Raw genomic sequence first — 13,289 nt, forward strand, 5'->3', positions numbered from 1 at the left:
GGCCCTCTCTAGGACAGCTCTGTGTGTAGAGGGGCCCTCTCTAAGACAGTTATGTGTGTAGAGGGGCCCTCTCTAAGACAGCTCTGTGTGTAAAGGGGCCCCAAAAATGTCTAAAAACATAATTTCACTTTGACATTATGGGGTCTTTTGTTTAGGTCTGTGAAACAACATGTAAATGTAATCCATTTTAAATTCAGGCGGTAACACAATAAAATGTGTAAAAAGGCAAGGGGTGTGAATACTTGCTGAAGGCTCTGTCAGCTCAATCAGAAATGTCCTTTCTATAACGCTTGACTTTTACAGTTTGAATAGAGCCCTTGATCCCAGAAAAGTACTGTGTGATTGAAGTGCACCATCACGTGTGTATGTGTGACGTCGTTCACACACACTCCAATACACTGGTTTCAACCTGGTGTGGATTTGTGACTGAGTGTGGGGAGGGATGCTGTTTCTTGCATACCCCCCCCTGAGACACCCACAGAGAGTTCAGGTCAGAGCCATGGTCCACCATTTTCCAGTGTCCCTGGACCGGTTGGGGGGGGTTAAGTGCCCCCCCTGCACATCGATAGACTTTTCATCTTGTTGGCTCTGGAATTCGAACCGGCGACTGTTACTGCCCCAACGCTCTAACCTCTAACCTCTAACCTCGAGGCTACCTGACAGCGCTGATACAAGCTGACCCTACACAGACAATGTAATGATGATGCATTCTACAATTTCATTATTTTATTTTTTAAAGATCCGTCTTGGTCCTCTACATCTGCGTCCCAAATAGCACAGCAGTACCTATATACAGCAATGAACTACTTTTGACCAGAGCCCTATGGGTCCCGGTGCTTTCACTTCCACACCTGTCAAGGGTCTCTCTCTCTCTTCCTATTCTCTCTCTCTCTTCCTATTCTCTCTCTTCCTATTCTCTCTCTTCCTATTCTCTCTCTTCCTATTCTCTCTCTTCCTATTCTCTCGCTCTCCCTTTCTTTTCCTCTTCTCTCTCTTTTCCTATTCTCTCTCTCTTCCTCTTCTCTCTCTCTCTAGTCTTTCTCTCTCTTTTCCTTTTCCTACTTCAATTCCACCCATCAGGATACCTGGTAGCGGTTATTTAGAGGCCTGTATAACCTTTGAACTCTATAATCAGGATACCTGGTAGCGGTTATTTAGAGGCCTGTATAACCTTTGAACTCTATAATCAGGATACCTGGTAGCGGTTATTTAGAGGCCTGTATAACCTTTGACCTCTATAATCAGGATACCTGGCAGTGGTTATTTAGAGGCCTGTATAACCTTTGAACTCTATAATCAGGATACCTGGTAGTGGTTATTTAGAGGCCTGTATAACCTTTGACCTCCATAATCAGGATACCTGGTAGTGGTTATTTAGAGGCCTGTATAACCTTTGACCTCTATAATCAGGATACCTGGTAGTGGTTATTTAGAGGCCTGTATAACCTTTGACCTCTATAATCAGGATACCTGGTAGCGGTTATTTAGAGGCCTGTATAACCTTTGACCTCCATAATCAGGATACCTGGCAGTGGTTATTTAGAGGCCTGTATAACCTTTGACCTCCATACAGGTAAATATAGTGAAGTGTGGAAACAACCTAACAGAAATGTAAATGGATTCACTAGGCCTCGGGACATGAATGCATGCACACGCTCCCTATCCTCTCTGAGCCAAACCTACATCCCTTAATCCCGTTTGTCAGAACAAGGTATTTCCAACGTGGATTACGGTGGCGTTTTATGCATATTTCCACCTCCCTCTCTGCCCCAATCTACCGCTGATAGATTTGAGGGAGGTATTAGTACCATTTAATCTCTAATCTCTATTTTGTATGAGATTTATTTCATTTGATGAATTGAGGCACTGCGTTTTAAAGGTTGGGATGAGGAATAGGGTTATAGATTTGAACATGTGAACTCCCATATTTTGACAAAATAAAACGGTTACCTGACAGGTCCTCTTTACCTTTGGTATTAATTTGATAATTACATGGATTTAAATAGATGTGTAAAGGTATGTAAGGGTTCAAGGTCAGAGTCTAATAAAATATAATGTCTGTCTGGGAGTCCTTTCTTTTAACCTTCTCAATCTGTGAAGGTAATTCTCTTCTCATTCTGTGAAGGTAATTCTCTTCTCATTCTGTGAAGGTAATTCTCTTATCATTCTGTGAAGGTAATTCTCTTCTCATTCTGTGAAGGTAATTCTCTTCTCATTCTGTGAAGGTAATTCTAATTCTCTTCTCATTCTGTGAAGGTAATTCTCTTCTCATTATGTGAAGAGAGAGAATGAAAAGAGAATTAACTTCACAGAATGAGAAGAGAATTCTCTTCTCATTCTGTGAAGTTAATTCTCTTTTCATTCTCTGAAGCTTTCTTGAACAACACTTGACTGTCCAGTGGTTGGGGAACAACACTTGACTTGTCTAGTAGTTGGGGAACAACACTTGACTTGTCTAGTGGTTGGGGAACAACACTTGACTTGTCTAGTGGTTGGAGAACAACACTTGACTTGTCTAGTGGTTGGGGAACAACACTTGACTTGTCTAGTGGTTGGGGAACAACACTTGACTTGTCTAGTGGTTGGGGAACAACACTTGACTTGTCTAGTGGTTGGAGAACAACACTTGACTTGTCTAGTGGTTGGGGAACAACACTTGACTTGTCTAGTGGTTGGAGAACAACACTTGACTTGTCTAGTGGTTGGAGAACAACACTTGACTTGTCTAGTAGTTGGGGAACAACACTTGACTTGTCTAGTGGTTGGGGAACAACACTTGACTTGTCTAGTTGTTGGGGAACAACACTTGACTGTCTAGTAGTTGGGGAACAACACTTGACTTGTCTAGTGGTTGGGGAACAACACTTGACTTGTCTAGTGGTTGGGGAACAACACTTGACTGTCTAGTGGTTGGGGAACAACACTTGACTTGTCTAGTGGTTGGGGAACAACACTTGACTTGTCTAGTGGTTGGGGAACAACACTTGACTTGTCTAGTAGTTGGAGAACAACACTTGACTTGTCTAGTGGTTGGGGAACAACACTTGACTTGTCTAGTAGTTGTGGAACAACACTTGACTGTCTAGTGGTTGGGGAACAACACTTGACTTGTCTAGTAGTTGGGGAACAACACTTGACTTGTCTAGTGGTTGGGGAACAACACTTGACTGTCTAGTAGTTGGGGAACAACACTTGACTGTCTAGTGGTTGGGGAACAACACTTGACTTGTCTAGTGGTTGGGGAACAACACTTGACTGTCTAGTGGTTGGGGAACAACACTTGACTTGTCTAGTGGTTGGGGAACAACACTTGACTTGTCTAGTGGTTGGGGAACAACACTTGACTTGTCTAGTGGTTGGGGAACAACACTTGACTTGTCTAGTGGTTGGGGAACAACACTTGACTTGTCTAGTGGTTGGGGAACAACACTTGACTTGTCTAGTGGTTGTGGAACAACACTTGACTTGTCTAGTGGTTGGGGAACAACACTTGACTTGTCTAGTGGTTGGGGAACAACACTTGACTTGTCTAGTGGTTGGGGAACAACACTTGACTTGTCTAGTGGTTGGGGAACAACACTTGACTGTCTAGTGGTTGGGGAACAACACTTGACTTGTCTAGTGGTTGGGGAACAACACTTGACTTGTCTAGTGGTTGGGGAACAACACTTGACTTGTCTAGTAGTTGGAGAACAACACTTGACTTGTCTAGTGGTTGGGGAACAACACTTGACTTGTCTAGTGGTTGGGGAACAACACTTGACTTGTCTAGTGGTTGGGGAACAACACTTGACTTGTCTAGTAGTTGGAGAACAACACTAGTGGTTGGGGAACAACACTTGACTTGTCTAGTGGTTGTGGAACAAAACTTGACTTGTCTAGTGGTTGGAGAACAACACTTGACTTGTCTAGTGGTTGGGGAAGGGAGGGAGATATAAAGGTCAGCCCAATAAAACACTCTGCAGAGAGTTCATCAAAAACACCTCTGGTACCAAGCCTCAGTTGTAAACTTGATCTGTCCTGCTCTCATTCCCCCTTCTAAAAGGTCTGATTGTTTTTCTTTTATCGATCCCTCCATCCCTCCGTCTCCTGGAGACTGAAGAAATAAAATATCTAGACAGAAGGAAACATTTTACATTTAGAAGCAATCTAAGCTATTCTTCATTTGTGTGTTCTTCTGTCTACAGCAGGAAATGAATCCTGCAGTGACAGGAAATGTGAATTATTACGTGGATTATAATTAATAAGACTTCACATTTCCTGTGGCTCCAGGATTCTTTTGCTGCTGTTGCAAACTGTCTCAAATTAAGATCCAAAATCTGTATACCTGTGCTGTGTACCGGGTGCTGTGTACCGGGTGCTGTGTACCGGGTGCAGAAGTTTATTGGGCAGCAGCGTAAGGTCTAGCAAAGCTACACATGGTAGACAGAAGTCATCTTTAAAGGAGAACACTTTTGGATAATTGGATAATTCATTGATATTTTTTGTTGGGGGCAAATCAAATCTGACATTTTTAAAAGTGTAAATTACAAACTTTAGAATACTTTTAAAACCTAAAATACACTAAGTTTGCATTTCCTGCTGTGCAGGACAATTCTCAGCAACAAAATTGTGATCAAATTAAGATCCTACATCTGTAGTGTGCTTCCCAAATGGCAACCCTTCCCTCATATAGTGCACTACTATTGACCAGGAACCATAGGGAATAGGGTGAAACTACTATTGACCAGGGCACATAAGGAATAAGGTGCACTACTATTGACCAGGGCCCATAGGGAATAGGGTGCACTACTATTGACCATGGCCCATAGGGAATAGGGTGCACTACTATTGACCAGGGCCCATAGGGAATAGGGGGCCATTTGAGACTCAACCATAGAGCCTCTAAGAATAACTAATGTCCTTTTCTCTGTGATAAGCCTGGCTGTCATGGTAACCTCCATTAAATACATGCATAATTAATGGAAACTGCTCTCCTATCTGGAGACTAACAACAATAAGAAGAGGACAAGGCTGATGAGGTAGAGAGTGAGAAGCCATCATAACACAAACATCTGTCATTCACCTGTAACCAGGTGAGACACCATCATAACACAAACATCTGTCATTCACCTGTAACCAGGTGAGACACCATCATAACACAAACATCTGCCATTCACCTATAACCAGGTGAGACACCATCATAACACAAACATCTGTCATTCACCTGTAACCAGGTGAGACACCATCATAACACAAACATCTGTCATTCACCTGTAACCAGGTGAGACACCATCATAACACAAACATCTGCCATTCACCTATAACCAGGTGAGACACCATTATAACACAAAGATCTGCCATTCACCTGTAACCAGGTGAGACGCCATCATAACACAACCATCTGTCATTCACCTATAACCAGGTGAGACACCATCATAACACAAACATCTGCCATTCACCTATAACCAGGTGATACACCATCATAACACAACCATCTGTCATTCACCTATAACCAGGTGAGACACCATCATAACACAACCATCTGTCATTCACCTGTAACCAGGTGAGACACCATCATAACACAAACATCTGCCATTCACCTGTAACCAGGTGAGACACCATCATAACACAAACATCTGTCATTCACCTGTAACCAGGTCAAATCATCAGTAAATCTGTGAATCCGGTTACTTACAATGGTTTTCTGAAAGACTGCAGTGCAGTTATAAAGTTAATGTTATAGTTGAAATGATCTTCTTAAGGATCCGCCCCTTTTTTTCAATTTTCGTCTAAAATGACTCATACCCAAATATAACTTCCTGTAGCTCTGGCCCTGAAGCAAGGATATGCATATTCTTGGTAGCATTTGAAAGGAAACACTTTAAAGTTTGTGGAAATGTGAAAGGAATGTAGGAGAATATAACACAATAGATCTGGTAAAAGATAATACAAAGAAAAAAACAACCATTCTTATGTACTTTTTTTGTACCATCATATTTGAAATACAAGAGAAAGGCCATAATGTATTATTCCAGCCCAGGTGCAATTTGGATTTTGGCCACTAGATGGCAGCAGTGCATGTGCAAGGTTTTAGACTGATCCAATGAACCATTTGAACCACTGTTCAAAATGTTGTATCAAGACTGCCCAAATGTGCCTAATTTGTTTATTAATAACTTTTCATCTTCAAAATTGTGCACTCTCCTCAAACAATAGCATGGTATTCTTTCACTGTAATAGCTACTATACATTTGGACAGTGCAGTTAGATTAACAAGAATGTAAGCTTTCTGCCCATATCAGATATGTCTATGTCCTGGGAAATGTTCTTGTTACTTACAACCTCATGCTAATCGCATTAGCCTACAGTCCGTTAGCTCAACCGTCCCGTGGAAGGGACACCGATCCCAAAGAAGATGTATTTATGAAAGAAGAAGAATATGGTGCAGTAATAAACTATTTTGAAGACAATAACTCTTATTCTTTTTATTAAAGATATCTATCAGGCACTATTACTCATCATTATGCAGCAGACGTTTTAAATGGATTGGCTTTATAAAAAAACATTCTCTTTCCAACACAAAATATATTAGTTTAGTACTACTGTTACAGCTCCTATTGTAAGAGGACATAACCTCCCCTGGAGCTGCCTCTTACTGCAATCACATGTTCAGCATATGGCTTTATGTATGAAATATCATTCCTCTTTTAGCCAAGGACAACAACGTCTTAGCTACTTCTGTTGTAGAAAATGCACAAGTGAATACTCCTGTACGTCTGATTAACGCAGTCGAGAGCAAGCCTTTTCTTGGAGCAGGGTAGGAAGGTGTAACGATTTGTAGTCAGATCACATTCTTCTCTTATCCAATCGGATGGAAAACACTAACTGGATGTACTAGCTGTTCAAACCAATCGGAGAGCGGTAACACAAACGGACGACAAACTATTCAAACCAATCGGAGAGCGGTAACACAAACGGACGACAAACTATTCAAACCAATCGGAGAGCGGTAACTCATACGGACGACAAACTATTCAAACCAATCGGAGAGCGGTAACTCATACGGACGACAAACTATTCAAACCAATCGGAGAGCGGTAACTCATACGGACGACAAACTATTCAAACCAATCGGAGAGCAGTAACTCATACGGACTACAAACTACTCAAACCAATCGGAGAGCGGTAACACAAACGGCCAACAAACTATTCAAACCAATCGGAGAGCGGCAACACAAACGGACAACAAACTATTCAAACCAATCGGAGAGCGGTAACACAAACGGACGACAAACTATTCAAACCAATCAGAAAGCGGTAACTCATACGGACTACAAACTATTCAAACCAATCGCAGAGCGGTAACTCATACGGACGACAAACTATTCAAACCAATCGGAGAGCGGTAACACAAACGGACGACAAACTATTCAAACCAATCAGAGAGCGGTAACACAAACGGACAACAAACTATTCAAACCAATCGGAGAGCGGTAACACAAACGGACTACAAACTATTCAAACCAATCGGAGAGCGGTAACACAAACGGACGACAAACTATTCAAACCAATCGGAGAGCGGTAACTCATACGAACAACAAACTATTCAAACCAATCGGAGAGCGGTAACTCATACGGACGACAAACTATTCAAACCAATCGGAGAGCGGTAACTCATACGGACGACAAACTACTCAAACCAATCGGAGAGCGGTAACACAAACGGACTACAAACTACTCAAACCAATCGGAGAGCGGTAACACAAACGGACGACAAACTATTCAAACCAATCGGAGAGCGGTAACTCATACGGACGACAAACTATTCAAACCAATCGGAGAGCGGTAACACAAACGGACGACAAACTATTCAAACCAATCAGAAAGCGGTAACTCATACGGACAACAAACTATTCAAACCAATCGGAGAGCGGTAACTCATACGGGCGACAAACTATTCAAACCAATCGGAGAGCGGTAACTCATACGGACTACAAACTATTCAAACCAATCGGAGAGCGGTAACACAAACGGACAACAAACTATTCAAACCAATCGGAGAGCGGCAACACAAACGGACGACAAACTATTCAAACCAATCGGAGAGCGGTAACACAAACGGACGACAAACTATTCAAACCAATCAGAAAGCGGTAACTCATACGGACTACAAACTATTCAAACCAATCGCAGAGCGGTAACTCATACGGACGACAAACTATTCAAACCAATCGGAGAGCGGTAACACAAACGGACTACAAACTATTCAAACCAATTGGAGAACGGTAACACAAACGGACTACAAACTATTCAAACCAATCGGAGAGCGGTAACACAAACGGACGACAAACTATTCAAACCAATCGGAGAGCGGTAACTCATACGGACAACAAACTATTCAAACCAATTGGAGAGCGGTAACTCATACGGACGACAAACTATTCAAAACGATGCAAAAGTCTGCTACTGTGGTAAGAAAACACATTCAATTTGCATCGTGAAAAAAACTAAAACCACAAACTGACAGAAGGTAAGGCAGAAGACAGACTGCAGAGGAAGTTGCTACAGTCAAGGCATCTGCACATCTATCCAACCACAGACAAACTATATATCCCAGGTTTTGTCCCGAACCCAGACCAACTGTCCGTGGCCCAGTCTACATATTAAACCCAGACCAACTGTCCGTGGCCCAGTCTACATATTAAACCCAGACCAACTGTCCGTGGCCCAGTCTACATATTGAACCCAGACCAACTGTCCGTGGCCCAGTCTACATATTGAACCCAGACCAGCTGTCCGTGGCCCAGTCTACATATTGAATCAGGACCAACTGTCCGTGGCCCAGTCTACATATTGAACCCAGACCAACTGTCCGTGGCCCAGTCTACATATTGAACCCAGACCAACTGTCCGTGGCCCAGTCTACATATTGAACCCAGACCAGCTGTCCGTGGCCCAGTCTACATATTGAACCCAGACCAACTGTCCGTGGCCCAGTCTACATATTGAACCCAGACCAGCTGTCCGTGGCCCAGTCTACATATTGAATCGGGACCAAATAGGTTCAAACATGTCCTGCGGCAACCAACTGAAAATGAACAACAGACATATTCCGTCCATGGTGGTTGGGCTGTAGTTGGACAGACATATTCCGTCCATGGTGGTTGGGTTGGCTGTAGTTGGACAGATGTCTTAAAGAAGCCTTGTTAGAAACAGGTTTAGTAAAAGGCAGGTGGTACAGAGAGGAGAGAGAGGGGGAACCGGATTAAAACAAACCGTAATATGCCTTTAAAAGTAATATACACATTGTTGCGATTTGTTTAAATCGTGGCCCGGGGTGTTAAAGAACAGTAACAGTGAGATAGGCATTTAAACACTTCCTAATACCACCTAGAGAAGAAGACCGTACATCATGCTGGGGGTGATCAGACCAAGGTCTGCTACTGGCTCTGTCGTCCCAGAGATTAGAAGGACTCTCTCAGAATTCCTTTCACCGCATTCTCTCTGAACAAAGCACTGGCATTTTGTGTAACTGGTGTTGAAGATTCTTCTCAGGTGGTCCTGGCCGGGTAGCCCTCACGATCCCTCCTTTCATACGACCAGGGGTTTGTAATGAAGAGTCTATTTAAAGAGAGTTCAAAGGTAACACACATTTCCTGTTTGTAAGTCAGTGAACTCTGAACTTTGAGACCGAGCTCGGCTAGTGAAGTAAACACAAACAACATTACAATCAGCACAGAGACACAGAGGCTCAACATGTAACACAGACCTGTCCAAAACATGACCAGTGACAGAAAGCGGCATTGTCCTTTTGGGATTTTTGCTTAGTCATAGACATAACCAACGCACTGTAATACACAGAGCATTAGAAAAGGCCCTCACCAGCTGAGAGTTGAACTGACAAAATGGCTCTTACACAAGTAGACAAACACACATAGACAAGACAGACAATAATTTCTTGTGCATGAGCCTCGAGTCCAGTCCAGCGGAATGAGAGTGTTCAGAACAGTCATAATAGGGAAGTTCAAACATTCCCCGCTTCTATGAGGTCCTCATCACACAACAACCACCACTGAGACCACAGTCATCATCAATCTATCAATCCATCCATCTAGTGTTCCTGTTCCCGGTCTCTGCGTCGGACAGGGACAGCGAACATCGGCAGGGTCCGGAAGGAGGCGGTGTTGGTGTTGGGCGGCGTCTTGCCCTGCTCTGAGTTGCCTGCCGGCTCGTACGAGCACTTCCTCTTTTGGATGGCCTCGGCGCGCACGGCCAGGCTGCGGGCGCACACGGTGAGAAGGACGATGAGGGTACCCACCAGCAGGCTCACCATGGGCCACAGGACGCAGTGGAGGAGGACGCTGGCGTCGTGGGAGCGCCGCCACAGTACGTCGTCAGGCCTGCAGGGGGAGATAGAGGGCAAGGGGGTAAAAGAGTAGGAAGTTAGGGGGGCATGAGGCAACAAGAAAGTGGTGAGTGTTTACAGAATGCAAAGCAATGTCTGTCTATCAGGAACTTCAGTGTTGACAGAAAAGAGACTAAATGCAGCACAAATGTCAACATTAGATGTGAAGGTTTGTCTGATGATCTAAGAGAAATATATTCTGGATTCCATCCAGGGACAAAGTACATCATGTTTCACTTAGTTGCAGAGAAGTCAGGATCCACAAGAAGGTTTCTATCCACTTGATGATATCTCTGAATGAGGGGATGTTGATGATACCTCTGAATGAGGGGTGTTGATGATATCTCTGAATGAGGGGTGTTGATGATACCTCTGAATGAGGGGATGTTGATGATACCTCTGAATGAGGGGTGTTGATGATACCTCTGAATGAGGGGATGTTGATGATACCTCTGAATGAGGGGATGTTGATGATACCTCTGAATGAGGGGATGTTGATGATATCTCTAAATGAGGGAATGTTGATGATATCTCTGAATGAGGGGATGTTGATGATACCTCTGAATGAGGGCATGTTGATGATACCTCTGAATGAGGGCATGTTGATGATATCTCTGAATGAGGGGATGTTGATGATACCTCTGAATGAGGGGAGTTGATGATATCTCTGAATGAGGGGTGTTGATGATACCTCTGAATGAGGGGATGTTGATGATACCTCTGAATGAGGGCATGTTGATGATATCTCTGAATGAGGGGATGTTGATGATACCTCTGAATGAGGGGAGTTGATGATATCTCTGAATGAGGGGTGTTGATGATACCTCTGAATGAGGGGATGTTGATGATACCTCTGAATGAGGGCATGTTGATGATATCTCTGAATGAGGGGTGTTGATGATACCTCTGAATGAGGGCATGTTGATGATACCTCTGAATGAGGGGATGTTGATGATACCTCTGAATGAGGGGAGTTGATGATTCCTCTGAATGAGGGGAGTTGATGATATCTCTGAATCAGGGGATGTTGATGATTCCTCTGAATCAGGGAATGTTTTTAAGAGTAGTTAACAGGAGTTGATGATACCTCTGAATGAGGGGAGTTGACGATACCTCTGAATGAGGGGATGTTGATGATACCTCTGAATGAGGGGATGTTGATGATACCTCTGAATGAGGGGATGTTGATGATACCTCTGAATGAGGGGATGTTGATGATACCTCTGAATGAGGGGATGTTGATGATACCTCTGAATGAGGGGAGTTGATGATACCTCTGAATGAGGGGATGTTGATGATACCTCTGAATGAGGGGATGTTGATGATATCTCTGAATGAGGGGATGTTGATGATACCTCTGAATGAGGGGAGTTGATGATATCTCTGAATGAGGGGATGTTGATGATATCTCTGAATGAGGGGATGTTGATGATATCTCTGAATGAGGGGATGTTGATGATACCTCTGAATGAGGGATGTTGATGATACCTCTGAATGAGGGGAGTTGATGATACCTCTGAATGAGGGGTGTTGATGATATCTCTGAATGAGGGGAGTTGATGATACCTCTGAATGAGGGGATGTTGATGATACCTCTGAATGAGGGGAGTTGATGATACCTCTGAATGAGGGGATGTTGATGATACCTCTGAATGAGGGGAGTTGATGATACCTCTGAATGAGGGGAGTTGATGATATCTCTGAATCAGGGGGTGTTGATGATATCTCTGAATGAGGGGATGTTGATGATACCTCTGAATGAGGGGATGTTGATGATACCTCTGAATGAGGGGATGTTGATGATACCTCTGAATGAGGGGATGTTGATGATACCTCTGAATGAGGGGAGTTGATGATACCTCTGAATGAGGGGATGTTGATGATACCTCTGAATGAGGGGAGTTGATGATATCTCTGAATGAGGGGAGTTGATGATATCTCTGAATGAGGGGATGTTGATGATACCTCTGAATGAGGGATGTTGATGATACCTCTGAATGAGGGGAGTTGATGATACCTCTGAATGAGGGGTGTTGATGATATCTCTGAATGAGGGGAGTTGATGATACCTCTGAATGAGGGGATGTTGATGATACCTCTGAATGAGGGATGTTGATGATACCTCTGAATGAGGGGAGTTGATGATACCTCTGAATGAGGGGTGTTGATGATATCTCTGAATGAGGGGAGTTGATGATACCTCTGAATGAGGGGTGTTGATGATATCTCTGAATGAGGGGAGTTGATGATACCTCTGAATGAGGGATGTTGATGATACCTCTGAATGAGGGGAGTTGATGATACCTCTGAATGAGGGGTGTTGATGATATCTCTGAATGAGGGGAGTTGATGATACCTCTGAATGAGGGGATGTTGATGATACCTCTGAATGAGGGGATGTTGATGATATCTCTGAATGAGGGGAGTTGATGATACCTCTGAATGAGGGGATGTTGATGATACCTCTGAATGAGGGGAGTTGATGATACCTCTGAATGAGGGGAGTTGATGATATCTCTGAATCAGGGGATGTTGATGATATCTCTGAATGAGGGGATGTTGATGATACCTCTGAATGAGGGGATGTTGATGATATCTCTGAATGAGGGGAGTTGATGATACCTCTGAATGAGGGGATGTTGATGATACCTCTGAATGAGGGGAGTTGATGATATCTCTGAATCAGGGGATGTTGATGATATCTCTGAATGAGGGGATGTTGATGATACCTCTGAATGAGGGGATGTTGATGATATCTCTGAATGAGGGGATGTTGATGATATCTCTGAATGAGGGGATGTTGATGATATCTCTGAATGAGGGGATGTTGATGATACCTCTGAATGAGGGGAGTTGATGATATCTCTGAATCAGGGGATGTTGATGATATCTCTGAATGAGG

General features: G+C 43.4%; 1 protein-coding gene across 1 annotated transcript in view; it reads right to left on the bottom strand.

Annotated features, from left to right (window-relative positions):
• Nucleotides 1–8,315: 8,315 nt before the first annotated feature.
• The window catches only part of LOC139393677 (calcium-activated potassium channel subunit beta-4-like), a 72,963-nt gene continuing 67,989 nt past the window's right edge, over nucleotides 8,316–13,289 (bottom strand). The window contains exon 3 of the mRNA XM_071142020.1: nucleotides 8,316–10,382. Within this exon, the coding sequence (XP_070998121.1) occupies nucleotides 10,094–10,382 (289 nt within the window). The 3' untranslated portion in view covers nucleotides 8,316–10,093. The remainder of the gene's footprint in view (nucleotides 10,383–13,289) is intronic.

The sequence above is a fragment of the Oncorhynchus clarkii genome, unplaced genomic scaffold, assembly GCF_045791955.1.
Source record: "Oncorhynchus clarkii lewisi isolate Uvic-CL-2024 unplaced genomic scaffold, UVic_Ocla_1.0 unplaced_contig_795_pilon_pilon, whole genome shotgun sequence".
Lineage (NCBI taxonomy): Eukaryota > Metazoa > Chordata > Actinopteri > Salmoniformes > Salmonidae > Oncorhynchus > Oncorhynchus clarkii.